A 26965-nucleotide genomic window follows, 5' to 3' on the forward strand; every position below is an offset into this window, starting at 1 on the left:
CGCTGGGAGCACACCACCATACAACGTGACCGGTGCGCTTGTGGGACCTTTTTGGACTATGCCCCCCTAGGCGCAAACAATAACCCTTCTGTATGTACTGCGGTGCCCGAGAAAGCTTTGGCGGATGACCAGTGGAGCTTTTCCATGCAGCTATAAAGGATTGTGGCTCTGGTTCACCCCTCAGCCGTCACCTACCCAGCCGAACTTCGGACACTGTTTTTCCTCGTCTCTCTGTTGTGCCTTCTATACTCTCCCCCTTCTTTTACCCTTATTATTCTACTCTACCTCCCCTATTTCTTCCCTCTCTCCCCTATTCTTCTCTCCCCTTGCCTATTTCCTCATGTTTATGCTATGCTTTTGTACTCATGTAATTCCTGCAACTAAGCTCCAGTAACTATTGTAACTTTATAACCATGTTCTGAAGTTTCTTCCTCATAGAAAGCGCTCTGATACCTCCGGGTCTAGCCAACGCTATATAAAACTCAATAAATAAAAAATAAAAAATAAACCCAGACAACGAGGGAGAACATAATGTTGTGACTTTCAATGATCCTGGGAGCAGGACCATTTCCTCGAGGTAGAGGATTTTTTATCATTATGGTGGATTTATTTGCATGAAGATCACTTGAGAGATCTTTCCCTGCCAGGCACAATAACTCAAAGAAAAGAGGAAAGTGATCACGTTGGTGTATCCCTGTGGGCTATCTCTGAAAGTCTTACCCAAAAAATAGCTCAACCTCTCACTCTCTGATGGCATTTGGGTGCATGGGTGTGCAGGAGTCACATCCTAAAGGGTCTGCTCCGATCATAATATAAAAACAGAAAACTCTACCTATATGATTGAGATATGCTATACGTCAACTATAAATTAACCACTCTAACTGAGCTCAAATGACCATATTCTTCACAACAAATAAGTTATTGTAAACATTACTTTATTTTTTCATTTTAAGAAAATGTGATGTGTCACAGTAAAAAATCATATCCTAGAGATTGCAAAAGAGACAGGTCCCATGTACTAATTCGTCACTCACAACATACATACAATATCATACTCAAACAACCTCACTCATACCACATAAAAGAGCATAGCAAATATATCTAGAAGCGTGCTAGAGATTCAAGTTCCCATATATATATAACAATGATTCACAACAAATTTAACCAACAGCTGTCTTCATCTTGTTGCTCAAAACATCAGAAAAATTAATTAATGTTGCAATATAATATCAAAAGATGAAAAAAGATTCAACATTGGAGGGTAATTTTCAAGTATATTCATCAATTGTCCAGATTAGATAGAATGAAACAGTTCATGGAGGGAACTCATTCAAGCGCCGACGGTCGTTTCGGTGAGACTCCCATTCTCTGGGTATCACCTTCTTTAGGGCGCATATGGTGGTAAAAAAGAAGAATTGGCAGTAGGACATGTCTATACTAGAAAAGGTGAACAGCGATATAAGGTGAGACAGCTCCTCTATCGCATATATAGGGCTGCATCCGTTACGAACAAATACTGCCAGAAGCGTGCTATTGCGATGTAAAACTCCTCTGTTGTATATGTTGGGGGCCGTAGTAAAACTTCCTGAAAGAGTACTGCCGGGAGCGTACCGTGGAGATGAGGAATCTCTAATTCAAATCGGAGGAGTAGTAATAGGCGCTTTACAATGGTGTAGGGGTCCTCGTAAGGGCAGAATATTCTTCAGTCAATTGCTTCCAAGAAACGAACGCTGTGATACCTTCTCAATAGGTAGACTGAAACTTGTAGAATTAAATAAAGATGTCCTCAGAGAACCGCGCTGGCACTCTTATCTGATAGTCTCTTATCAGAGAGCCTTTCGTATCCAGCAGTCAACGAAAGTGGTGGCTGCACCATAGAAATGATCACTGAATCAGCTAGGTTGCGGCATAGCGGCAGGTCATCCCACCGCAAGATCGTGAGCGGCCCAGTCATAGACACCACATGCAGGTGTCAAGTGAATTGGATAAGGACATCGTCTTACAGCATTTGACAAAGTAGCTGTAGAAAGCTGAGGGATTTTGTCAGTGAAGCACTGAGCAGCTCTCCGAACCCATGATAAAGAGGCATGGAAAAACAAGAACTGAAGCCAGCATGCTGATTGGTGCATTATATACTCTGATGTTTTGAGAAGGTGGGTTGGTATATGCTGTCCACTAATTCAAATGGGAACCTTGTACCAGTCCACACAATCCTTATGATGTATGAGGTCAAAGATAACCTTTATTGAAAGCTACCCTAGTGGTAGCTATTGAAAGCAGCCTTCAGGCTTAATCTTGAAGGAATGTAAAGCAGCTTGTTTTACCAGAATATCACCTCCTAAATGACTAAATGAAAGGAGAACCACACAGTAGTTATATAAAAATGTGTATTTATTACTTTGTTTACCTTTAGATTTATTTATCTTCCAATGTGTTTTTCTTTTCAATTCCAATGTAACTATGTATAATCAATATTAAGCATGGGCGGATTTTGCGGATCCACGATCCGCGGATTTTGCGGATTTGCGGATCGTGGATCCGCAAAATCCGCGGATTTTGCGGATTTGCGGATCTGCGGATTTGGGGCGGGGCTTCCATGCGAGTGCACATGCCTCTTGTGTGTTTAAAAGGTCTGAGAAAGATCAGTTCAGCAGATGAAGAGAAAGAAGCCCCTGGTCACAAGAACAGCACAGGTATTGCGCTAGTGAAAGTCAAGGATGCAAAGGCCTCTATCCAGCATCACAGCTGATGTTCCACGGTAGATTTCGGATGAAGGCACACTGCCCAGCCTCGACGACGCTCACGATTGTTTTTGGGCTAATGAATGAGTCACTGAATTAAGAGCTTCAACTAGTTCGAGCGACCATGTGTGTGTTACTATGCAATCGCCCCGAAGGGCGCAGGGGTCCCTGAGTGAGCTGTCCATCATAGTGGGTAAATGGCGGGAAGACGGTGCACACCGCGAGTGTGTGAGCGGGACCAAACGTGCGGGGCTTCAATGCGAGTTCACATGCCTCTTGTGTGTATAAAAGGTCAGAGAAAGATCAGTTCAGCAGATGAAGAGAAAGAAGCCCCTGGTCACAAGAACAGCACAGGTATTGCACTAGTGAAAGTCAAGGATGCAAAGGCCTCTATCCAGCATCACAGCTGATGTTCCACGGTAGATTTGTGATGAAGGCACACTGCCCAGCCTCGACGACGCTCACGATTGTTTTTGGGCTAATGAATGAGTCACTGAATTTGAGCTTCAACTAGTTCGAGCGACCATGTGTGTGTTACTATGCAATCGCCCCGAAGGGCGCAGGGGTCCCTGAGTGAGCTGTCCATCATAGTGGGTAAATGGCGGGAAGACGGTGCACACCGCGAGTGTGTGAGCGGGACCAAACGTGCGGGGCTTCAATGCGAGTTCACATGCCTCTTGTGTGTATAAAAGGTCAGAGAAAGATCAGTTCAGCAGATGAAGAGAAAGAAGCCCCTGGTCACAAGAACAGCACAGGTATTGCGCTAGTGAAAGTCAAGGATGCAAAGGCCTCTATCCAGCATCACAGCTGATGTTCCACGGTACATTTGGGAAAGGAAATTACACCAGCCTGGCCTGTTGTAACTATTTTACGATGGCGCCGGCAAGCTGCCAGCGCCATCCTAAAATAGTTACTAAATTAGCTTCAACAGGAAGCTCTAATAGATAAAATCGAGCACCTGCTTTATTTTATCTATTAGAGCTTCCTGTTGAAGCTAACTTAGTAACTATTTTAGGATGGCGCTGGCAGCTTGCCGGCGCCATCGTAAAATAGTTACAACAGGCCAGGCTTCAACTTTTGTCCCCGGAATAATCCGCCGCTCGCGGATTTGCGAATTCTCTGTAAATTCGCGGGAGTTCGCGGATCGCAAATTTACCGAAAATTCGCAAAATCCGCGAGCGGAACGGATTTTCCGCTCATACTTAATCAATATCAAATAGCACAATACACAGTAGTCTCCATGATGAGACAGAACCATATACTAAAAAAATGGTATAACAACAATGACTGGACTAGACTCAGTGACTAGAGCACGTAAAATTACTGGGACCTCAAGGGACGACCCAGAGGAGTGACACAGGGAGCCCACGGAGGATAGGTGCAGTGAGGAAACACAGACGTGTGCGCCGAACAACTCTTTGGGAAAGTCATGGTTGGAAAATTACAAGTAAAGGACACTTCTAAGAGGACTTCAAGCAAACCCTTTGGAACATAGGAGGTTCTAAGGCCAACCCACCAGTGAGTACTGAGGTGCCCATTTTACCTATCCCAGAGGAGGAGAGTGCATTAGTGTCAGGTGGTGTCGGAATCCTTTGTCATTTTAAATGGAGAGCTGCAAAGAAGTACTGCTGCCAGGAAGGTGAATAGTGTCCCATGGAATCTATGCCTGGATTCAAGGTGAGAGGAACCTGAAAGGAGAGGGGACAGAATATGGGTCACTTCTGGTGACCAGGGGTAGTCGAATGTCCACCGATGTTGGGTGCTTCAGGAGAAGAAGGGTTTTTGACTCTGCAGCAACTGGGACCAGGAGACGGATAGGACAACCAAAATCCGTATGTGAGCTGTCCCACAAAGAAAGTCGAGAGCTGAGGGCTGGAGCACCAACAAGCCTTGGTAACTGCAATCCAACGGTCAGAGAAAACAGGTTACGGTGTGGACCAGCACGGTCCAGGGGACTCTCCAAGCAATGGAGTGTCAGGGCACATCTGAAGCAACCAGGTAAGCCCAAGAATTCACAAGGTGACCCTTGATAGGACCCACAGGCCAACGGACCAGGGATCGCAAGGAGACCTCAAGCAAGTAAGCAAAGGACCAGCCCACAGGACACTCGTAGAGTGGAGGCTGGAAATCTTTAGTGCAAATACTGCTCACCGTCAGAACTACACGAAGTCCAAAGCACAGGCTCAGAAATTGTCACTAAGCATATGTAACTGCAAAAGTACTCAGTGCACAGGGGTACTGGTTGCACTGTCCCCACAAGGGATACTGGTCTTAGAATCACGGAGAGGGCAGATTAACCTCGGAGACCTTCAGGAATCCACCTCCCGTGTTGCTGAAATCTTCAGAGTCCTTAGAAGCTTTGGAGAAGCAAACCTGGTAGATTAGGTGCCTGCTTTTTCAGGGGAGTAACTTCTTTACTCAAAGGGAGATTCTTCAGTCGTGAAGCGTCATGCAGGCAAACAAAGTACTTGGTTTCTTCTTAGCAGAACCTTGTCCAGGTAAAATCTAAAGTCCTGTGATCAAGTTACCCACTTTATACCCATGGGAAGGAGTTAACACGATTATGTGTACCCTACTGTGGGAGAGGCAGGACAGAGGGGTGGCTACACCCATGTTCTTTGTCCAGTTTTTCACCAGAGGAGGAGCCAATGGCTCCTGGAACTGGTTTGAACTAGACTATGCACAGGGATACCAAATGTGCACCCAGTGCAGACTTTCTTGCACTCTGAGAGTGCACCCACCCAGCCCCAATACACTAAATCCTGTCTGGGAGGTGGTTACACCTCCCCGGGACAGGATGTCTATTGTCATTGTCATTGAGTTTGGCTCAGCAGCAGGGGGACAGGCTTGTGTCTGTGGCTGTCAGCATCCATTTTGTGCTGCCCAGGTCGAGTAAGCTGGTACCAGGTATACCGGTGACCCACATATGTCTCTATAGAAGGGTGGAATCATACCTCGCTCACCAGTTACTGGTGTGGAGGTATGATTCCAAGGTGTTTGACACCAAACACAACATGTTTCTCAGCAACCGTTTTGAAGTTAGCATTCACCGCGAGGTTATAATGCACTTAAACATATATGTCTGGCTGCATCACAGACAACTCTGGAGAATGGTCTCCGAAGGCTGCAGGGGGGCTCTGCTCATGCAGGGGCACCCTCTCACATAAAACCTATCACCCTGCCTTCAGGATTGATAAGGCCTGCCATAGGGGTGACTGATAGGTATTTAGGTGTACTTATTTAGAAAGATATAGTGAAACTATATCTCAGTAAGTGGTGGAAGCACCATCTTACGCAGTCTGCAGTAGCAGGCATGTCATGTCAATTTGGATGGCCTCTTATGGGTGGCATAATACATGCTGCAGCCCATGGGAGGCCTCTGGGGTACCTATGCCCTGGGTACATGGTGTACCATATACTAGGGACTGATAAGGTTACCCCAGAATCCAATCTGGAGTGTACCTAAAGTACATGCATTGCCAATTAAGGGAGAAAGCAGATAGACTGGGGTCCTGGATAACAGGATCCCAGTCAGACAAAGCCAAAAACAGTGTGATAAAAGCAAAAAGTGGGGGTAACCATAAGAAGCAGATACTACTTTCCTACAGATGTCAATACATTTGGTGCGGGTGGAATCACGCTGAGCCCTTATGGTGCCATCTAGTACCACTGGAGAGCTATTGCTGCATAAGAAGTTTCCAGATTCACCCTGGTGCCTAGAGGATATACATGAGGTAAGAAATCTACGGGAAGAAAAATCTATAGGCATCACAAAGATTGTGTGAATGTCCTCATAACAGCCACTGTGGGCATTGCTAAACCGCAGAGTCTCAAGATCACATAAACATGGCAGCTGGCTAAGTCTGACCTTATAATCTGATCTTCAAAGTAGGAGTAGCTGAACGCAGAGGCATTGGTTTCAAGACTTCTAGTATCCTAATCCTACATCACCACAGAAATGCGAGGACATGCACATTTTCACTCCAAATCCCCGTTGATAATATTTCAACTTACAGAACCTCACACATGCAGCCCTGAGTTCCCGATATGTACATTGCTGGCATTTGCAACTCATATACCATTGCAACTTCAGAATGCGCAAGCTTGACAGCGATGAACTCAGTTATCCTGTAGAAAATATCATGTTAAAGCTGCAATAGGAATTTTTACTCACATTGAAAATAAGCGAGAGTTCCACCATTATCACAGGTTCAGCAGGTTTGGTCGGAGGCCGGACTGTCACCGTGAGCACTTTGGAACTCACAGCCAAAGAATTTCTACGGCGAGAAGAAAACAGTTATTACAGATGTGGCAAATCAACACAACAGGCACGTGCAGGAGTGAGAAAGAGTGGGAGACAGAACAGAGCTTGAGGTAAGAAGGATGTAGAGATACACAGAGTCTGCGTGCCTCCAGATTTAGGTGTTTGGGGTTTAGTGTAGAGACACTAAAGGCAAGCATTAGTTTTGATCTGTGTCCAAATATTTATCTAGAACACATAAAAGCCCTACAACATCACACTGGCACACATCACTAGTAGGAATGACTGCGGGCAAGTTATACACTCCCAGTTACTACAGTAAGCAGCAGAGAGCAATAGAAACTCTCCAGATCACTAAGTAGAGGGAGAGACCTTTCAGCTCTGATTCGCACACATGCAGCTTCGAGCCATGATCAGAATCCCAGTCACCATGCAGAGATGCCCGGGTGATTTCTTCCACTGTGCCTTTATTTTAAAGCAGTCATATTGTTAAGCAATTCATCTACTCCTCCAGCCCTCCACACCTCTTGCATTAGCTGTATTTCAGACACCTAAGACAGAGAGGTCTTTACTCAAAAGTGCATTCTTAAGCATGACCTGAAGTTCGGGATAACAGCTCACTATACAAATCTCACCAGAGGACTAGCCGAGTTCAAGCATCATCTTTTCATACAACCAGGCTGAGTGAGGTGCATATTGAAACCACTGCACGCCGTGCACCTGTTAATGTCAGGTGATAGGCAAATCAATGACACTACAGTTCAATTGCCAGTTACTGAAAAAATAATTATCATTCGGCATCGGTAGTTAGCAGTTCAAATGTAAAGTTATGCACATAGGGGAAAGTGGACGCCATGTCAACGGCACAACTACTCAATGTAAAAAGCCTGTTTTTAAAACTTTATCTGCAAGCATGTATTGAGTGTACAGAATTTCAGAAATTGCACTTTTTGTATGAAAAGTCCATAACAAGACTACCTAAGTCAAACTATTAATTCTTAAAAGTATATCTGGAAATGTTATACAGGTGTACTCCTTAAAACGAAAAGTGTTCAGAAGGTATTCCTGTGTGATGTAGAAGTAAAATAATGTCTGCACAATGCCACAATGCAAGTCGTGGTGCTACTTGTGTGGCGTCTAGGTTGGCACACAAAAGAGCCGAGCACAACACCTCAAAGTACTCAGCTAAGTGAAATAGGGATAGATTCTGTACATAAGAGTAGCTAGGGGCAGCCTTAGGCATGTGCAAGCTGTGCACCTGCACAGGGCCACCAAACCCCAGGGGCCACCACGCCAATATATATCCTTAATATAATAATCCTCTGAGGATGGATACATATTTGCGTGGCGGCCCCTGGCAGGGATTTGGCGGCCTCCGGCTCTGTTCCACTTCCAAACACCCTGACCCCCCCTCTTCACTGGCCTCCGCGCTCCGCCCTGCCGGGACCCCCTCTTCCGGGGCCCCCTACCTACGCTCCCTGCCCAGGGCCGCCATGAGCCTAGAGCTGCCCCTGGAGTAGCTAACCGTGGTGTAATGAACTTCTTGCTGTGTCTCTGTCCAGGCACTCGAAAGGAAGGAAGGCAGAAGGCTCTCCATCCGGTACTGTACATTAACACTTACATTAATCCTATGAGCATGTACTGTTATATATGGAGATAGGAGTAGCTCCTTTTACAAGTTTATTTATGTACACACAAGCACACAAACATACATTCTCCTGTAGATAGAGCTGTATGCACCTGCTTCACAGAGACAGATTGTTCAAGTATTCATAAGGCGCTTCAACGCCTCTCAGGGGTAGTAAGAGCTATATCAATACAATACAATATATAGAGAGATAAAATAATGTCCCTGTATAGCATCGAGGAGAAGCAAGCAATGGTGTAAAACTTTAAGGGGCAACTCCCTTTATGGTGATTTGTGCAAAAGCCAGTATCACTTCCCTTTATGATGTGATCTACAAGTACTAACCAAGGGAAAAATAAAAGCAGATTCTTATTAATAAAAAGTAAAAGTATTTATGTATGCACATATAGTCCCAAGTCCCTTAGTTGCAGCATACACAAGTCTCATCTAGACAGAATTAGGGGGGTGCCTCACTTTGTAGTGGTGTGCACGACTACTTGTTTTCAGATAAGTAGTGTCAACTACCTCTAAATACTAGCAACCAAAAGCAAACAGGACCATCAAAGCCCCAGTGCTAAACTAGGCAAGTGTACTCACTTAGGAGGAGGCAATATTAGCCCCAGCGTGCGATACAGGATGGCGCCAATGACAAAGAATGCAGACTCGTCCAACTCTACAAAGAAAGGGAACAAACAGTAACAAAAAAACTAGATTATTTATAACAGAAATATCCGAAAACTGATGAGATGTAGAGAAACGACAGACCTGACGAGGGAAACGACAGACCTAATGAGGTAGGAATCCAGGATGCAAATGTGAAAGAGATAATGAATAGATAAATATATACTGACCAGATGTATGAAACAAAGAGGATTGAGTGGAAGAGGGTAGCACCTTCATACCTGTGGATGAGAGAGTGAGCACCTCCTTTGGGATGAAGAGTTTATCCTCCGAGTTGCGAGCCCAGTCATTCATTCCTCTCCGACCCTTCATTGGGAAGTTGATATCACTGGATACAGCTGACACCGGTTCTCTCTGTATGCTAATAACTGAGAAAAGGATTGTGAGGGACAGCAGATCAGAGAGACGATGTGGCGTGAAGGATTAGGTGAGTTCAGAAACATCATTTTTAATCTCTTTAAACAAACTTAATATTCTACAACACAGGACAATACCCAGATTTTATCATTCAAATGTTGCTTGCATTTTCCTACAGTGCATGAAAGGTCCAGAGACATCAGAGTGCTTGAAGAAGAACATGATACCAACTCAAAGGACAATAACGATAAGCAAAAAGCATATTAATGCACGGTCAAATGGATCAGGCAGGAGTTACCGAGAAGTGCAAATAAAAATATTTCGTTTGTACATCAGACATATATCAAAAGAGGAAACAAACGAACCTGTACAAAAAATATATGCAAAGCCCTGAATAAAAGACAGCTGGTTCCGGTGGAATAGAACAAAATATTGGTAAAGAGAAGTAATAATCCACTATGTTAGGGGGAAAAACGAGGAAGCAGAAAGGCAAACCAGACTTCATCTCTCCTCTGAAGGCGATACGGGAGGGCATAGTTTAGGTGGAATGAGGAAGAGAGTTCCAGACTTAAAGTGGACATCCATGGATTGACTAAGTCAGGGTTTGCTTTGTTGAAGACACGAGCCTCAAGCACAAGATGCATCCATCCTCTCCGGAGAAGTGTGTTTTCTTGATCCTTGTAATTAGACCTCAATTTAGGCCTAGTCCCCAAGTGTTTCAAGACGAATGCTTCCCCGTGCACATTTCAGGGTTCATTATTTCTCCAGCACACAGTCAAGCATTGACGTAGTTCTGCTGTGCTCACTGAAATCTTTCTATAATGGTCCCAATAATGTAACTTTCATTTAGGACCAACAGCTAGCTCCCTGTGTCCTGTTAATTCACAATAACTTGCTGTTTTTCATGTAACTAGTTTGGCCTACCATCTTCGGATGACATTAGCATAGAGTGGGGAAAATCAATATTTATGTAGTGGGATAGTGCTTAGGTGCTGAAGAAAATAGGACGTTTAATAAAACTGTGGTCTGATTTGTTGAGAGTGTGACACTTTTGATCAACCCACGATGATTTTATAGTTGTAGTGACTTTGTAGCAACGTAATATGTGAAAATGCTTTATATAACCTATCTATTTTGGGGGTGAGACAGAAGACTTTCCTGAAGACTTAAATCTTGTTAGGGTTGCTGTGCATTTCTTTACTGATTGCACTGCACACTTAGGACTTGGAATATTTCTGATTTCACACAACTCTGCAATATTATATTTGCTGAGAGTTTTCATGGCAATGACTTTAGGCATTTGCATTACTAAATTCTGTACTGCATCTGTGGATTTTTTTTAATGAATCCATTACATTTATTTAGCTAATCCATAACTCCGCTTATGAGTGTGCTATTACTTAATTATTTCTATTTTTAATGTGTTGGGGGGTGTCTTACCTCGTGGCCACATTGCCAAAGAAATTGAGGTTTAAACACGGCCTCTGATTTATCAACCTGTGGGTTGATACAGTATTTAGTGGCAGCCCTGACCCAGAAGGCAGATTCTCACAACCCACAAAGAAGAAGGACGAAGGAAGACGCCCAGCAGAGGAGAATGCAGAGAAGAACTGACTTGGCCCCTGCCCTACCAGCCTGTCTGCAGTTACCAGAGATCCTGCACCAGAAATCGTGTGATCCTTCAGCCAACGATCCCCAGAATCACTGGGAGTACTGACTGCTTTCAACAAAGACCGGAACTCCTGTAAACAGCAGCTTTATTCAAAAGGATTTTCAAAGAAATACTCTGATCCTACTGAGGACAAAGCAACCCGATGCCTGGAAGCACCACTGCACCAAACGCCTACGTCTGGAGTCTGACTGCTCCCAGCAAGCTCCCCCAGTGCTCCAGAGTCCGAGTCCACTGTGGGTTGATCCCTTCAGGACTACCTGACGTCGCATGCAGCCTATGCACGGAGACCCCCTCCCAACCGCGAGTGACCCATAAGGTGAAATCTGATCTCAAAAGATACCCCTGCATCCGGCTGCCCTGGAGAAGAGGACTTGAGGTTCACCTACATCTGTGAGCCCTCCAGCTTACCTACCCAGCTGTTGGTTCCTCACGGAAGACTTCCTTGACAGAGCCTGCAGCCAAAATACAAAAACAGCAACTCCCATTGAAAACAATTGGGCGCCCAACACCAAATCAGCACTCTGTACCTGTCTGCCCCTGTGCCGCTGTGGGTGCACCTTGTGTGCAAACCTGGATCCCCCTTTGCCCTGAGCTTAACCCTAGGAGCTTTGCTTCCACATCCAAGGGACATGCCCATGAGCAGCCACCAACCAGAGGCCCTCTATCCACCGTTGGATAACATTGGCCCTCAGCACTTTGCACCAGGCCACCCCAGTGGCGCTGAGGGTGCTCTTTGAGTGCATCCTTGACCCTGGGGAACCCTAGTTCGAACCCCAGAAACGAAACCTCCACCACCAAGAACTTATCTGTAAACCAATAATTCATTTCCTTTCATAGGATTACATTGACTGCTTTTCTGTGAAAAATGTTCTGTGTATGGAGCTGGAAATTGTATGAGAACTTAAGAAACCATGTGTTTACAAAAACTGACTTACTTATCTTTATCTAAGAAATGTCCTAGTGTGATATCTGAACATATCGCACTGAGTAGAAAAAGTAATCTCGAAGAGTAACTGAAGGGGTAATCACAAAGTAATTGCAAAGTAACTAAAATGTAATTTCAACTGTTTCTGAACATTTGACCTACCTGTAACTACATTCATTCACATTCATCTGTATTATATGAGAAAAGTACTGTTTTACTTACCTGCACCAAGTCTGGTTTGGTTCTCAAAATGAAATACATCAAAGAGATATTTTTATACAAAACAATTGGTCAGAGTTCGGTCTTTGAATGTGTGAAATAATTTCTTGCCTGAGTGTGTACAATAAATGTTTAACACTAGCCTCTGATAAAGCCTTACTGCTCACCCACACTACAACAATTAGAGAGTAAGGTATTATCTGCTTTACCTTTGTAAGCCTTTGGAGTTCTACTGGGCTCTGTGCACACTATACTTTACTTTGGTATAGTATAAACAGAGCTAGCATCCCACAGACATCCATTGCTAAAGTTGAAAAGTCTGTTTTACAATGTTTGCTTCATTCCTCATATTTGCTCACCTTGGTATGATTTTGAGATTAATACTTCCTTTGAGCCTTATATAGCCTAATACTTGTGTTATTTCCTTACTATGCATCCAGAAAAAATGTATGCTTCCAGCCCCTGAGCTGGTCAGCTGTCCTTGCTGGAACAGTTGACTAGTAGTAGCCTACGAGTGGGCAGATTGTTCGCTTGATTCTAGCGCCATCAAAAGTACCTTTTATATAGTAAATAATACTTTTTTTTTAACTTTACATCCTCAAATTGCATGCTAGCTTTAATGTCATCCTTTGTTATCTTAAAATCTGGTATAAAAACTGTTATTTACTTCAGATTGACACCTCTCCTTTTTTCTTCAAATGCTCCTCTCCTCTGTTCCATCCTCTTAATGCCTTCTCTATCAGCACAACCTTCTCTAAGTCACATGCATGTTTTACTTAACCCTTATTATTTATTTCTGCAAAAAGCCCACAACTCATTTATCCTTTGAAAATTATACCCATTCAACCTGTTAATACCTTATCTCCTCTAGCTCATCTCTTGATGCCAACCAATCCTGTAGTAAATGTATAGAATGATTTGCCTGAGCACACAAGACTAGTCCCAATAACCAGGGCCACTGGAATTATGCGAGTGTTTGGCCGCAGTGATTTTCACTTAAATTTGCCGCTTCTGCTACATAATCCATCATCTGCTCAAGGGGTTCAAATGTAACAACAAATGCGACGACACGTGTTGCTGCGAAGGGGAAGGCTCTTTACAAAGCTGGACTGGGCACCTTTTGTTATGTTTGGATGTTAAACTGGTACTAATGGGGTGCAACCAATGCCAATAGAGTGCAACCAAGTTTAAAAAGAACAAAATAATGCTAATAAAAAATGTGCTGGATTAGGCCACACAATTTGGCTTTGCTTGCTGGATAATTTACTCAACCCTGCTGCATAATTTGGCCCTTTCCTGCCACATAATTCCAATGGCCGTGCCAATAACCAACAACATCAGTAACATTGGACTAACTACTAACCCTCGATTCTATAGAAGCATGCTGCTTGGTGTAAAGCACTTCAAAGCCTCTCCAGGATGAGTATGCACTATCCAATTAGAATTACAGTTGTAAGATGTCCATGGCTGTGTCCGGTTGAACGCAGGGACAGGCCCCACACCCAACTGTTGGCTGGCGTGTACAGCTAACTTTGTGTAACAATATAAAGGGTGTCATTTTAAGTAAGGCAAACATACTGGCTTTTTCAAAAAGTAACAAAAAACTATAATCAATTAAATATTTCATAAATTCACATATTGCAATAATTAATAAAAGTGATTATTATACAATATGTTGTATATAGTATTTGAAAAAAAAACCTAACAAGTCTCAGTCTTTCTTTTAACATTTTTAAAGTCACTATGTTCAAACATAGTAACAACCACTAGAGGACTACGCACTGAAGCTGAAGAGCAGAGAGCTCCTACACGGAGTGCTTTTAAAAAATATGGGAAACTTGTAGTAAGTTCCCTTTCGGGCCCACTGTGATTCTCCCTTATTTTAGCCTAACTGCACGTTGTAGGCCACTTTGCTTTGCACAGCCACATGTAACATATTGTATTTGGTGCCATGAAATTATTTCAGCAATACACGGCACATGTTTTTTTATCATTCAGTTCTTCTTGGGATTCAGTCTGCACATTTTGTACAAGGTCGAACAACATGGTGCCTTGTTTTTCTGGGGCACAGGTGCTGTTTTACAGCATGGTATTTCTTATCATATAAACCAAGACTTGCACTTTAGAAAACATAGAGGAAGATTCTAGCAGAGGGGAAAGGCCTTGGAACAGGCGCACCAGGCTTGCACAACCTGAGATGCAGACCACCTAAATACAAATGCCAGGTATGGGGTCTGGTTCTAATCCCAGAGATCATTGAAATATCACCGTGCTCATGAAGGGAGGGTAGGCTTAGGAAGATAGTTCATTCGCAATGATAGGGCATTTCATTGTACACAGTTTGCTAGTAATGCTAAAACTTTGCTCAATTGTATATGTTTTCTAATCGCAGTGCAGTTGCCCAGAGCAGAATAGCTTCAATAAATATTGTAAACTTTCCTTGTGTCTCTCTTTTGTTTATTGTGGACATGCAAGAATGAGAAATTTAAAGGTGATGATATGTTTCCACTGTTCACTTGGGGACTAGATTACCAATTTACCTGTTACCCTGGTAAGGTTAGGAGGGCAGGTAAGGCACTGTGAGCTAGTCAGGTTTGGGCCCATAGGTACTGGTGTGGGATCGTGACTCAGTCCCTACATTCTGATGTCCTGCGATCCCAGGCACAGTTCTGTTTCCAAACAGAATCCCTGCAACACGCTCTCCTTGGTTCATATATTTAATGACCCAGGAGACTTAGGGGCACATTTATGAGGCCCTTGCGCCACGTTTACGCCGCTGTTGCGTCACGCAAGGCGGCATAAACGTGGCGCATCCCTACGAACGATTTACAACGTGACGCATCTAGGCAGATGCGTCACGTTGTAAAGCCCTGCGCCGCTTGTGGGCGTACCGGCGCAGGGTGGGCGTTCCGGGGCAGGTGCGCCTCGCAAAAATGGCTGAGTGAAATCTATGAGATTTCACTCAGTCACTTTTAAGCCAATGCTGCGTCAAAAGCCTGCGCCTGCTTGAAGCAGGCGTAGGTCTTGACGCAGCATTGTTAAAATGGGGCACCCTCGAGCCTTGCTGGAGCTGCGTCGCGCTTGCGACGCAACTCCAGCAATGCGCCACATTTCCGGCACAGGTGCGTCACGCATCGGTGCCGTTTTTGCACCATGGTGCGCCGCATTATAAATGCGGCGCACCATGGCTGGCGGAGCTGTGGCGCACTGTGGAGCATGTTAACTGGCGCATCCCTGGGGATGCGCCAGTTAACATAAATCTGCCCCATGATGTTTTTATTTTGATGTTGCTGGTGGCTGCTGCACTCGCTGCAGCTCCCCACAACATAAGACAAATTGTTTGGTGGTGCCCCTACCTCTTCATGGATTACTACCAGTAAGAAAATATGTACTTGAAAAAAACCCTGGAGCATTATGGGGTGCTCCTTGCTAGGAGCAGTGAATAATTAACGAGTGCCGCTTGCCACTTGCCACTCATGCGGTATTCATTTTCCCCCTTATTTTATTTTTTCAAATTTATGTGAGTGTTGTTGGCCCACTCAACACCTTTTTTTGATTGGGGGTCATGGGGAGAGTAGCCCTGTCAGCACCCATCCTGGATGCTGCTAGGAGCTGGCATTTCTTTTAACTTTTTTTTCTAATATGTCATGCGGCCATCCTCCCGAACCAAAACTGGCCCTGCAGACCCCATCCTCGGCCCACAATTGAATTAAAGAAGAGGGGGCATGCGCCTGCCTCCCCAAGCCAATACTAGCCCTGGGGATCCTATCCATGTGGGCTTCAGGGGGGTGCCCAGGTCCCGCATGTTCTTCCAGGCAAGGAAACAATGTCCCTGCTGTTTACTCCCTGGGACACAACAGTTAAGCTGGACCCTAAGAATGGGGTTACCAGGGCATCAAGGAATCTTGGGAATGGGGTCTGCGTGCCCCCTCCCCTAGTAGATTGCACAGCCTTCCCAGTGGCCCTGGCCCACACCGGTTCTTTTTTATAAAGCACAGGAGCCTGCACATTAACAAAATATATTTTACAGTGGATTTGCGGATCCACTGTGAATTAAAGGTAAAATAAAATTTAAATAATTACTTTTGTTATTACTATATGTTAATCCAACCACCCCTGTGCACTGTCCTGCACAGAGGGGGGGTTGGCCGTAGGGCTTGGTCTACAGATAGGTCCTGCAGCCAAACCCATGAATGCAGCCAACACCATAGGACCTGGCATGCGGCCCGGCCCTGCTGCAAATACTCCTCATGTAGCCAACTCCAAGACACTCAAGGCCGAAGGCTGTGCATGGAAAGAGTTTGGCCACAGCGAATGTTTGCAGCCAGGCCCTGTGGTCAACCACCCAAAGGAAGCTAACCTGGGAGAAGGGCATGCAGCCCCCCCCTCATGGGCATCCCACCACAGGGCCGGCTAAATATTTTAAGGGGCGGGGATCCGTGGCCCACCTCTTCAGGATGATTTTTGGTACTGGAAACCCATCCCTTGGGGGTCACTGCTGGATTTATTGGCAAGTGAGGCACAGAGCCCCTTTCTTCAGGCTGATTTTAGCACCTGGGACTACTTCTTTCGGAGCCCAGCAATTTTGTAAATGCAGCCCCCTTCCCGGCCAATTTCAGCCCTGGGGAACCCATCCATTGGAGCCCGCTCAAAACTTGCTGCTTTCCTCCCTGGCCTGATTTAGGCCCGAGGACCTCAACCAATGTTCTTGTTGGGGCTGCGGGGAGTCTCATGAACCTGCAGCACCAGCCAGCTCATTGCCTCCAGCGGGAGCCGGCATTGCCACCCCCACCGGAAGCAGCTAAAAATTCTGCACTCGCGGCAGGGGCAATGTTCAAGCGGTTTGCCTGCCCGCATCATTGAGGGCAAGGAAACAGATCAGAAGTCCGCTCCCAGCTGGCAGCATCATTTTCAAAGCTCTCGCCAGCTGGGTGCAGCCTTCATGTTTGCTCTTGCTTGGCGGGGGTATGAAACTGCTCCAGCAAAGCAAGAACTAACACAGATTTCCCTTCCTGCGCAGGTGCAGTCAGGAAATCAGCTAAATCCCGGGGGTGGGCACCCCGGACATAGCTGGAGCCGACGCTGTGGGATGAGGTCCCCAGGGCCATTAATGGGTCCAGGAGGGATGGCTGCATGCCCCCCTCAATTTCTCTGCACGGCCTGGTCTCAAGGAATGGGGACTCTGGGATCACAATCATCCTGAGGAGAGAGAGTCCGCGCTGCCCCGCCTCCCCATTACTAATTTCGCCGGGCCCTGGCATATGGGGTCACCAAGGCCTGAAAACGGCTTTGAGACTTTGGTCTGACTCTGGGAGATGGGCTCGAGGCCGAAATCAGTCTGGGAGAGGGGCCTGCACACTTCCCATTGTATTTCAAAGGCCAGGGCCCAGGGAGGGGGTCCCTGTGGCCAAAATGGGCTCTGGAGGGAGGCCCCATGGCCCCCTCCACTTGAATTTTAAAAGATGGGCCCAGGACTGAAATTGGCTTGGGGAGCTATTTCTATTATTGCCTAGACCCCATGGAAGGGGGTCCCCAGGGCCGAAATCTGCCTGGATCGGGACGGCCACGTGCAAGACACCTGCCTCCCCCTCTCCAAATCTATGTATCCCCACTCCTCTCTAACCCCCTTCTGGGGCCTAGCCCATCGGGGGGGGGTGAAAAAAAAAGCTTGTGTATTTTTAAACAAATGTACTCCTATTTGCATATCCTCAGTAAATTTTGGGTAAAAAAGATTTCTTTCTTTAAACGTTTTTGGCCCTTGCGGGGTCCACCACCAAGCCTAGGGGAGTCGGGGTATTCCTACCCTGCCCTCTTATGAATTTATTTCCCGTTTTTTTCTCGGAACTTGTCTGAGTCCCAAGATGGGTGCTAACACACCCTGGTTGAAGTATTGGCAGGCAATCAGATCTCACAATGAGATCTGTTGGATCTGCAGAGGATTCGCCTCCTTAGATATACATACATCTTTTTTCTTTAATACCTTCAAAACTAATGAACAGATTTACACCAAATTACAAAAAGGGTACATTCTGGACCAAGTGCTAGCTTTCTGATTAATTCCGCCCAGCCGTTCAGAAGGCAGTTGTGGCTAAAATCCCTGTGGGGAATAGCATGGGGTAACACATTTTAGGACCCCCCATTTTTCTCAGCTTCCGCTTGACGAATCACTCTGAAACTTTCTAAACAGCAGCTGAAGTGAATTGCAAACAAGTTTTGAAAATTCCATGAAGATTCATCAAATGGCGCCAAAGTTATTTGGAAAACAAAAAAAACTTTTCCTATGTAAACTAGGTCCTAACTCTAACTACCTACTGGTGATGAACAGTAGAATATTCATTCATATTTTCATTCATTCTCTCTCTCTTTCTCTCTACCTCTCCCTCTCTATCAATTAAGATTCAATTCTATTGAAAAGCAATGTTTTCGTTTGTCAGTAACTCTGTAACTGTTTGATGAATCTGCACAAAACATTACACTCAAATGGCACAAATCTTCCCAAGCTTTTGGAACTATGGTACAGATCCCTCCAGGGTGGAAAAGTAAAATGGAGTCAAAAGTTGCTTTTTCAAAGTTAACTCCCGTAGGACACTTTATCTCCAATATAGCAAAGACTATTAAACTCAGCATAGAAACAAAACGTTTCCCGAAAGTGTGTTAACCAGTATATTAATTTTGTGAAATTTTGTTACAAATATGTGTTGGAGGGCCTTCAAATGGTTAATGTGAGATCATTTTTATACCTTAACAGTAAATGTCCCTATACCTCAAGGTTCCTGTTTCTCAAATCATCTAAGGATCTAGGTAATCTAATTGGCAGGGAGCAAATCTAACTGGCTGGGAGTAACTTACATTTTGCGTTGCAGCAGTCAAAAAAAGATCTCAGGTGTCAAAGCATGCCTCTTGAAAACACTTGATACAGGATATTGTACGGGCCTGGAAGCAAGCCCTCTGCTAAAGCAGGATGTCGAAGTGGCTGTAGGGAGGGTTCCTGAGAGGGAAGTGCTGGCATCAAACGTAAACCACCCCTGGTTATGCACATTTGTATGTGGATCTTCAGGCATATGGAGGATGCACAGATGCCAACATTTTACAACAGGAAGGTGGGAGATTTGAAAGCATGCTCCTATTGCATCTATTGAAGCGAAGGCAATGCAGGCGAGAGACAATTACAATTAAGCCATTTTGGGCGTCAGAAGTCACGAGTCTCCTCCTGAACCGGCTCTGTTGGCATGCATGAGAGGAGTGAAATAGAGACCCATAATGCACTGCCAGAGACTCTGCCTTTCAGCATTTTAGCTTGGGTGGTGAGCATCAGACAGACCCAGTCAGAAGACTTACCCTCTAGAGCATGGATCCTGACCGAGTCACCAGCATAGCTGTCAGCGACTGCTACTTACACACATATTTGTGTAAATACACTTTATATTTGTTTTACATGATTACACCGCAGCGGTGAGTTCCTTAGTGGAAGATGACCCCGCTCTGGGGGAGACTTCAGGGCGCAGTGCAGACTGGCTGGCTCCCACAGCTCCGGTCTCTCTCCTACAGCACTGAACCAATAACTACCTTTCTTCCATTTCCGAACTTCCCTACACCGGCTATGGTGCCTTTATACCCTACAGTGCCAAACTACCCCCGTTCCTATAGCTGGCACCCATCACATACGCAAAAACGACCCCAGGCTCCAGCACGGCCATAAACATCCAACCTTCCATCACCAGCTCGGGATCCTTCCAGGCCCAAAATCACCGCCCGTGAATGCTACAATACCCGGAAGGCCTAACATAACGAGCACCGCAAGAACCCCAGCTATGGCGAGAAGTGCTTTCCCCGTAAATATGTCATCTATATTAGTCCGACCATAATTGCTTCAACTTTTCTTGAAATGTAACCTTGGACAAATTTGCAACTTGTGTATATGTTGCTCTAACCGCTTATATCTGTAGTAGACATATGTACATACTACCATTCTTATGTGGGTTTAGACTTTATATTTTTCGTATATTTTATGTGATTAATTTACTCTGATGTCCTTATGTAATGTAGCTGGTTCTATTGTAAAGTGCTTTGACACCTTCGGGTAAAGTTTGTGTTATATAAAAATGCATAAATAAATAAAGAAGCTCCCCCATATTTGTTAAGTATTTGTGGATCCAAATTTGGGTTCCACAGCACAACCACGAATGTCAAAGAGTGAGCACTGTGAGCACTGGGTCCAGAAGGCATTGGTACAGCAGGGGTTGGGTAGGTTATCCATCAAGGATTGTGTGCAATGTTTGGGCAGTGAATGTTGATCGTTCAGATGGTCAGGTGTGGGTCCTAGTAATATGGCGGATCATGTAGCCAACTCTCACTCTACACAGCTGTAGGTAGCTGTGGTATATTATCAAAACAAAAATACAAATTCCCGAAAAAGAAAACTTTAAGGGTAAGTTCTGTTTTTGTTGTTGTTTTGTTTTGCTCATTACACTATAATATATGTTTATTAAAAAAACTGAAATTCCCATGCAGGAACAGTTATGGCTACGAAGAAATCCTTTAAAAAAATGAAGAATTCCAGTTATGATTAGTTAGATGAACCATAACACGGGCTCTTAACATTAAAATCCTTCAAGTTCACTGTTGACGACCTCAGAAAAGTGGCACATTACATCCCAAATGATATCGAGGGCATCAGTGGTGAAGTTACATATCCCCTAAGAATTGAAGATAAGACATTGGGTACAGTATCATTTATTTGTTTGGATAAGGGTTAGTACTTAACACGTTAGGATGTAGATTCCTGTTAATTATTGGAATAAATATAGTGAAGTCGCAGAAGAGTAGTTGTTGTCATGGCAGGGTCATGAATTGCAGTTTTTGTAGCTAACCATAACTGGACAATTTCAGAGGTTATTTATATTTTATTTTGTAATCATATATCAGAAACCATAACTACCATGTAAGAAAGTGTTTTTCTAGGTGAAGTATATGATGATATGCTATTTCCACCTTCTATGGAAACGTCCTGTACTGTGCACTGCCATGAGCAGCGAGGCTGGCAACAGGGCCAGGTCTACAACCAGGCCCTGAGCTCCACCATCGCTGCTTCTGGTCTTTAGCCGAGTGAAGAAAGAGATGCCCGCGACCCTGCGGCTAAGTCAACCTCCACTGTGCATGGTCTTTGGCCTAGGGCAGTAAGGATTGGCCACAGAGCCTAGCCTATGGCCGGGCCATGTGCACAACTTTTCGTGGGTGATCAATTGAAGCTCTGCACAGCTTTTGAAAGTGCACAGAAGGGATTTGCTGCAGTGCCTGGTCTTGTTGCCAATCCACGCTATGCACAGATAAGACCATGAAAGACATGGCTGTCTATCTGATGGGTTAGGTGCAGGGTCTAGACAGAGGGCAGTAGATAGGCCCTGCACCTTATCCTCCTGTTGTGTGCAGCAGCTGTGCCACAGAAACTTTGGTGCAGCAGGTATTTAGAGTTAGAACAGTATACAACAAATATGCTGTTGCTTTATTTATATGTCACTGTTTACATTTAACATGCTGCAGACATTGACTACTGTAAATGTATAAAAAAGGTATGTTTTGAAAATTAAAGGTGACTAAAAAAGGAGTTATTGATTTTAAAAAATCATGTTTTTATTGAATTTTTAAATAACGTTTGTGATAAAATGGTAAATTATCATGTTAACTTGAAAATAAAAATGTGTGCAAAAAAGAAGCAGGAAAAATAGTTTGGGGTGATTCTCCTCATTCTGTCCTTGAGCTGCTTCTTTTGAAGACGGGTATTCTGCTTCTGGTACCAAAAGAATGTAACCGTCGGTGCAATAGAACGCCAGCCTCTGCCTTAGCGGATAACTTCCTCTCCCTCCACGGATGATATCTGGCTTTGATCATCGTGGCATGGCAGGCTAGTTGTGCCAAATTAATAGCTTCCTCTTTCCCTAAAAACTGTTTTTTATCTCAAACCATGCAGAACACTTTTCAGATAAAGGGCCAGATGCACTACACCTTTATACGGTTACAACACTCCGAATCACAGTTTGTGACAGCAACATAATTATTTATGATGTACGAATGCCATTTTAAATTTGTTTACCTTTATGCCACTTTAAATATTTGTAAATTTTTACTAACTCCTAAAAGTGTTTTGCAACTCCATACTGAATCGCTATTTGGAAGGGGTATGCTGCAGGCGCCCTTTACAAATAGCTATCCCGTACGAGATGTATCAATGTTTAGTTTCCAAAATCTGGTTGCGAAATATTGAAAAACTACTGCTTGCGGTGGTATAATTCCCAAAAGGTAAGGGGTCCCCTTGGGACCCATCCACCACTGTGAATCTGAAAAAAAGGGTTACTTGTGAGGGAGTAAACAGTGGTCCAACGCAATTTTCAAACTTTTCACAAACAGAAAACGATTCTTTTTAAATGCAACATTGTTTCCTTTATGGAAAACCGTCTGCATTAAAAACAAGTTTAATACACTAAAAGGCAATCACAGACCTGGTGGTCTGCTACCCCTGGCCGGCCACTATCCCTGTAAAGGCCACTAATATGTGGCCTACCTCATTATTATTCATGAGGTAGGTCAGAGAGTGACCCACGACAAACCAAAATATAGCGAATTGATCTATAAGTACAGAGGTAAGTCAGTTAATTTCTTTATTGGTCATAAAAAATACTAGTCGCAAATAAGGTCCAGATATTAGTGACTTGTAACTAGTACAACAGTTCTAGAGTCAGGGCCACTGGAATTATGTGAAAGGGGAGGACACATTATGTGACAGGGTTTTTAATAGTTATCACTTCATTATTTTGACATTGTATGCATGGCAATACTCTCTAAGCAAAGATTTCACCTTATTAGTACTTTTGATCCTTTTGTGCTTGAAACAAAATGATTAGTTTGGTAAAATTTGCAGGTTCTGTAGCAGATGATGGGTTAAGTGGCAAATCCATAATTATGCGGGAAACACAGCAGCATCACATACTTGCAGTGGTCTTACCTACAGTCTTTCCTCGTGCAGAGGAAAATAATAAATCTCCCACAATCAGAAGAAAAAATCTCCCACAATCAAGACTCGTTGGTTCCAGAACCCTCTTCTACAAAGTCTGCCATAGGAGCGACTTCAGTAGAAAATCTTGACACTGCTAGGGCTGTACTCTTTCTTGTCTCTATAGATGTCTACTCCAATGAATGAAACTCTTGTTCTCTAGGACTGAAAGGCATAATGTACCCGTACTCTCCTGATGTGGTGCCCTGTCTCCTCTGGAAAGGAGAATATCGTCCTCACTCAAAGGCATAGCTTTTTTCTTTCCCGACAGGAGCTATTTCTTATAATAGAAGATTATTATTTTTTAGGCATGGGCGGATTTTGCGGATTGGCAATCCGCGAATTTGCAGATTTGCGAATTTGCGGATTGCGAAAATCCGCTAAATCCGCAAAATCCGCGAATCCTAGCGGATTTTTTTTTTTTGTGTTCGCACGGGTTTCTGAAAGTTCGCGAGGGTTTTGTCGAAATTGTACAAAACGCTCGCCAACTTGCAGAAACCCGTGCGAACACAATGTGCCTGCTCATGTATGTACCTCTTGTGTGTATAAAAGGTCAGAGAAAGATCAGTTCAGCAGATGAAGAGAAAGAAGCTCCTGGTCACAGGAACAGCACGGGTATTGCGCTCGTGAAAGTCAAGGATGCAAAGTCTATCCAGCATCACAGCTGATTTTCCATGGTAGATTTGGGAAGAAGACACACCTGTCCAGCCTCGACGATGCTCACGATTGTTTTTGGGCTAATGAATGAGTCACTGAATTTGAGCATCAACATGTGTGTGTTACTATGCAATCGCCCCGAAGGGCGCAGGGGTCCCTTGAGTGAGCTGTAACTATTTTACAATGGCGCCAGCAAGCTGCCAGCGCCGTTATAAAATAGTTACAAAGTTAGCTTGCACAGGAAGCATTTAGATAAAATAAAGCAGCACCTGCTTCGTTTTATCTAGTGGTTCCTGTGCAAGCTAACTTTGTAACTATTTTACAACGGCGCTGGCAGCTTGCTGGCGCCATTGTAAAATAGTTACATGAGTGGGGGTTCAACTTTTGAACCCGTTAAGTCCGCGGATTTTTTTTTTGCGGATTTAGCGGGAAATCCGCAAAATTTGCGGATTGCGGATTTCCCAAAAATCTGCAAAATCCGCGGGCGTAACGGATTTCCCGCTCACCATATCCCATTAGAATTCATGTATGCTAAGCTCACAGGCATTGAACAGGAAGTCTGTAGGTTTATGCCATGAAGGTGTAAGGCGGGACATCCTGTTTTGAGCTTGCGGGATTCCACAAAATCAGAGTTTACCATAAATAAACCCCATTAATCGAAAATATGGCTCCAGGTACCATCTAAATATTGAACTTGATTATTAAACATGTGTTTTCATCACATTTATTTTGCCACTCTACGAGATAAGCTTGTGAATCAGGAAGCAGAAACCCACGTGCTTTAAACAGGACATCTCATTTATGGAGATGACGGGCAAGTTACTTACCTTCGGTAACGCCTTATCTGGTAGAGATTTGATCTAGCCATAGCTTTCTTAACTTTGAATTTCCCAGGCATCAGACTGGATCCAGAAGATTTTTCTCTGAGTAATACCCCTGCGCGCCTATTGGTGGTGTTGGTTGGACCCACACAATGCAAGCGGCGGAGTCTGTGCCGAAGTGACATCACCTATTTAGGCACCACCTTGGAGCTGTGACATCAGTTACTTTACACGACTTTCCACGCCAGAAGCACCGAGCTATGAAGTGCACTGCCATTGGTGAGTTGTTTAAAACTAGGGCCATGAAAGGGAATAGCCCTGACCCATAAAAACCTGAGTGAGTCCGTAAGGAATCTGTGGCTAGATCATGTATCTACCAGATAAGGCGTTACTAAAGGTAAGTAACTTGTCCATATGATAAAGACATCAAGCTGCAGATTCCTTACCTTTGAATAGATACCCAGGCAATACCATCCACGGCAAAGGGACTGCGAACAAGATAAACCAGTACGTTTTGCAGGAAAGAGTGACCAAAAAGGCTGTCCTGCGGACTTGACTGTTTAGCCATTAGCGCGTAGTAAATGCGTGCAGGAATCCCCATGTTGCTGCCTATAAATGTCGAGGACAGGAACTCCATTTTGCAACGCTGTGGTAGCAGCCTTAGCTCTGGTGGAATGAGGCCTTAAGCTTCCTGGATGCTGCTTTTGGCAAGAGCGTAGCAAATTTTGATGCAGAGGATGGCCCATTGTGAGACAGTCCTTTTCTGCACTGCAAAACCTTTCTTTGATCCAAAGTACCCCATGAAGAATTGGCCGCCCACATGGAACTTTTTCAGTCAAGGTAGAACAACAATGCTCTTTTTGGGTGGTGAAGTTGCTCCTGTTCTTTAAAGGGGTGTGGCGGAGCATAGACAGGGGGCAAGGTGACAGATTGCCCCACATAGAATGGTATTACCACTTTCGTAAGAAGAAAGAGGCCCTAGTGCAAAGCCCCAACTTATCAGGGAAGATGGTCAGGTAAGGAGGCTTGGATGACAGTGCCTACAATCCGCTCACCCTCCAGGCAGATGTAATTGGCACTAAAAATATTGTTTTGATAGTAGGCAGCCAGAGCGGCAATTGTGCAGAGGTTGAAATGGATCACACATTAGAGAGGTTAGTACCAAATTAAGGTGCCACTGAGTCATAATGAAAAGAGAAGGTGAGAACAATATGTACAAGTCCTTTGAGGAATCTATTTACGATGGGAGACTTGAATAATGAGGGTTGGTCTGGCAGCCTCACAAAGGCAGACAGCCAAAGGATACCCTTTGAGAGTGCCCAGTGCAGAGCCCTGATGGGCAAGGGTCAAAATAAAAAGCAAAACGTGAGAAAGGGATGCAGAAAGAGGATCAATAGGTCTTTCTGTACAATATTTTACAAATTTGTGCCAACGTCAGGTGCACACAGTCTTGTTAGTGGGATGCCTTGCTGCCAAAATAAAATTTCAGACTTCGCGAGGAAGGTCAAATGCTATCAATTGCTGCTGCTCATTTTTTACACATGAAGGCATAGAGTTGACAGGTTTGGGTGAAGGACCCTAACCCTGCTGCTACAAAAGAAGATCCTCCCAAAGGGGCAGCCTGATCGGAGGGCCGACGCTCAGTTGGAGAAGCTCAGGATACCAGACTCTCTGTGCCCATTCCAGAGCCACACAAATGACTTGGGCCTGGTTGCTCCTGATCTTCTTGAGGACAGGAGTGGGATTCCCGGAAATGCATATAAAAAGTCTGAGCTCCACTGGAGATGAGAAGAGTCCCTGAGCCAGAGCCGCCTTGGGAACTCCAACGCGCAAGACTGCTGACATTGCGTGTTCAGGACAGAGGTGGACAGAGCTAACCAAAGTTTCACCCATTGTTAAACAAGTCCCTGTGCCAGCTCAAGATGGAGACACCATTTGTGATTGGCTAGGCCTTGAC

General features: G+C 44.5%; 1 protein-coding gene across 6 annotated transcripts in view; it reads right to left on the reverse strand.

The window, feature by feature from the left end:
• Positions 1 to 26965, reverse strand: part of ADGRB2 (adhesion G protein-coupled receptor B2) — a 1127991-nt gene that overhangs the window by 276154 nt on the left and 824872 nt on the right. For all 6 annotated transcript variants that reach the window (XM_086955647.1, XM_086955646.1, XM_086955645.1 and 3 more), the window contains 3 exons: positions 9532 to 9678; positions 9227 to 9302; positions 6916 to 7018 (listed from right to left, as the gene is read on the reverse strand). In XM_086955647.1, coding sequence (XP_086811773.1) covers positions 6916 to 7018; positions 9227 to 9302; positions 9532 to 9678 — 326 coding nt within the window. The remainder of the gene's footprint in view (positions 1 to 6915; positions 7019 to 9226; positions 9303 to 9531; positions 9679 to 26965) is intronic.

This window comes from Lissotriton vulgaris, chromosome 2_1 (genome assembly GCF_964263255.1).
Source record: "Lissotriton vulgaris chromosome 2_1, aLisVul1.2, whole genome shotgun sequence".
Classification (NCBI taxonomy): Eukaryota; Metazoa; Chordata; class Amphibia; order Caudata; family Salamandridae; genus Lissotriton; species Lissotriton vulgaris.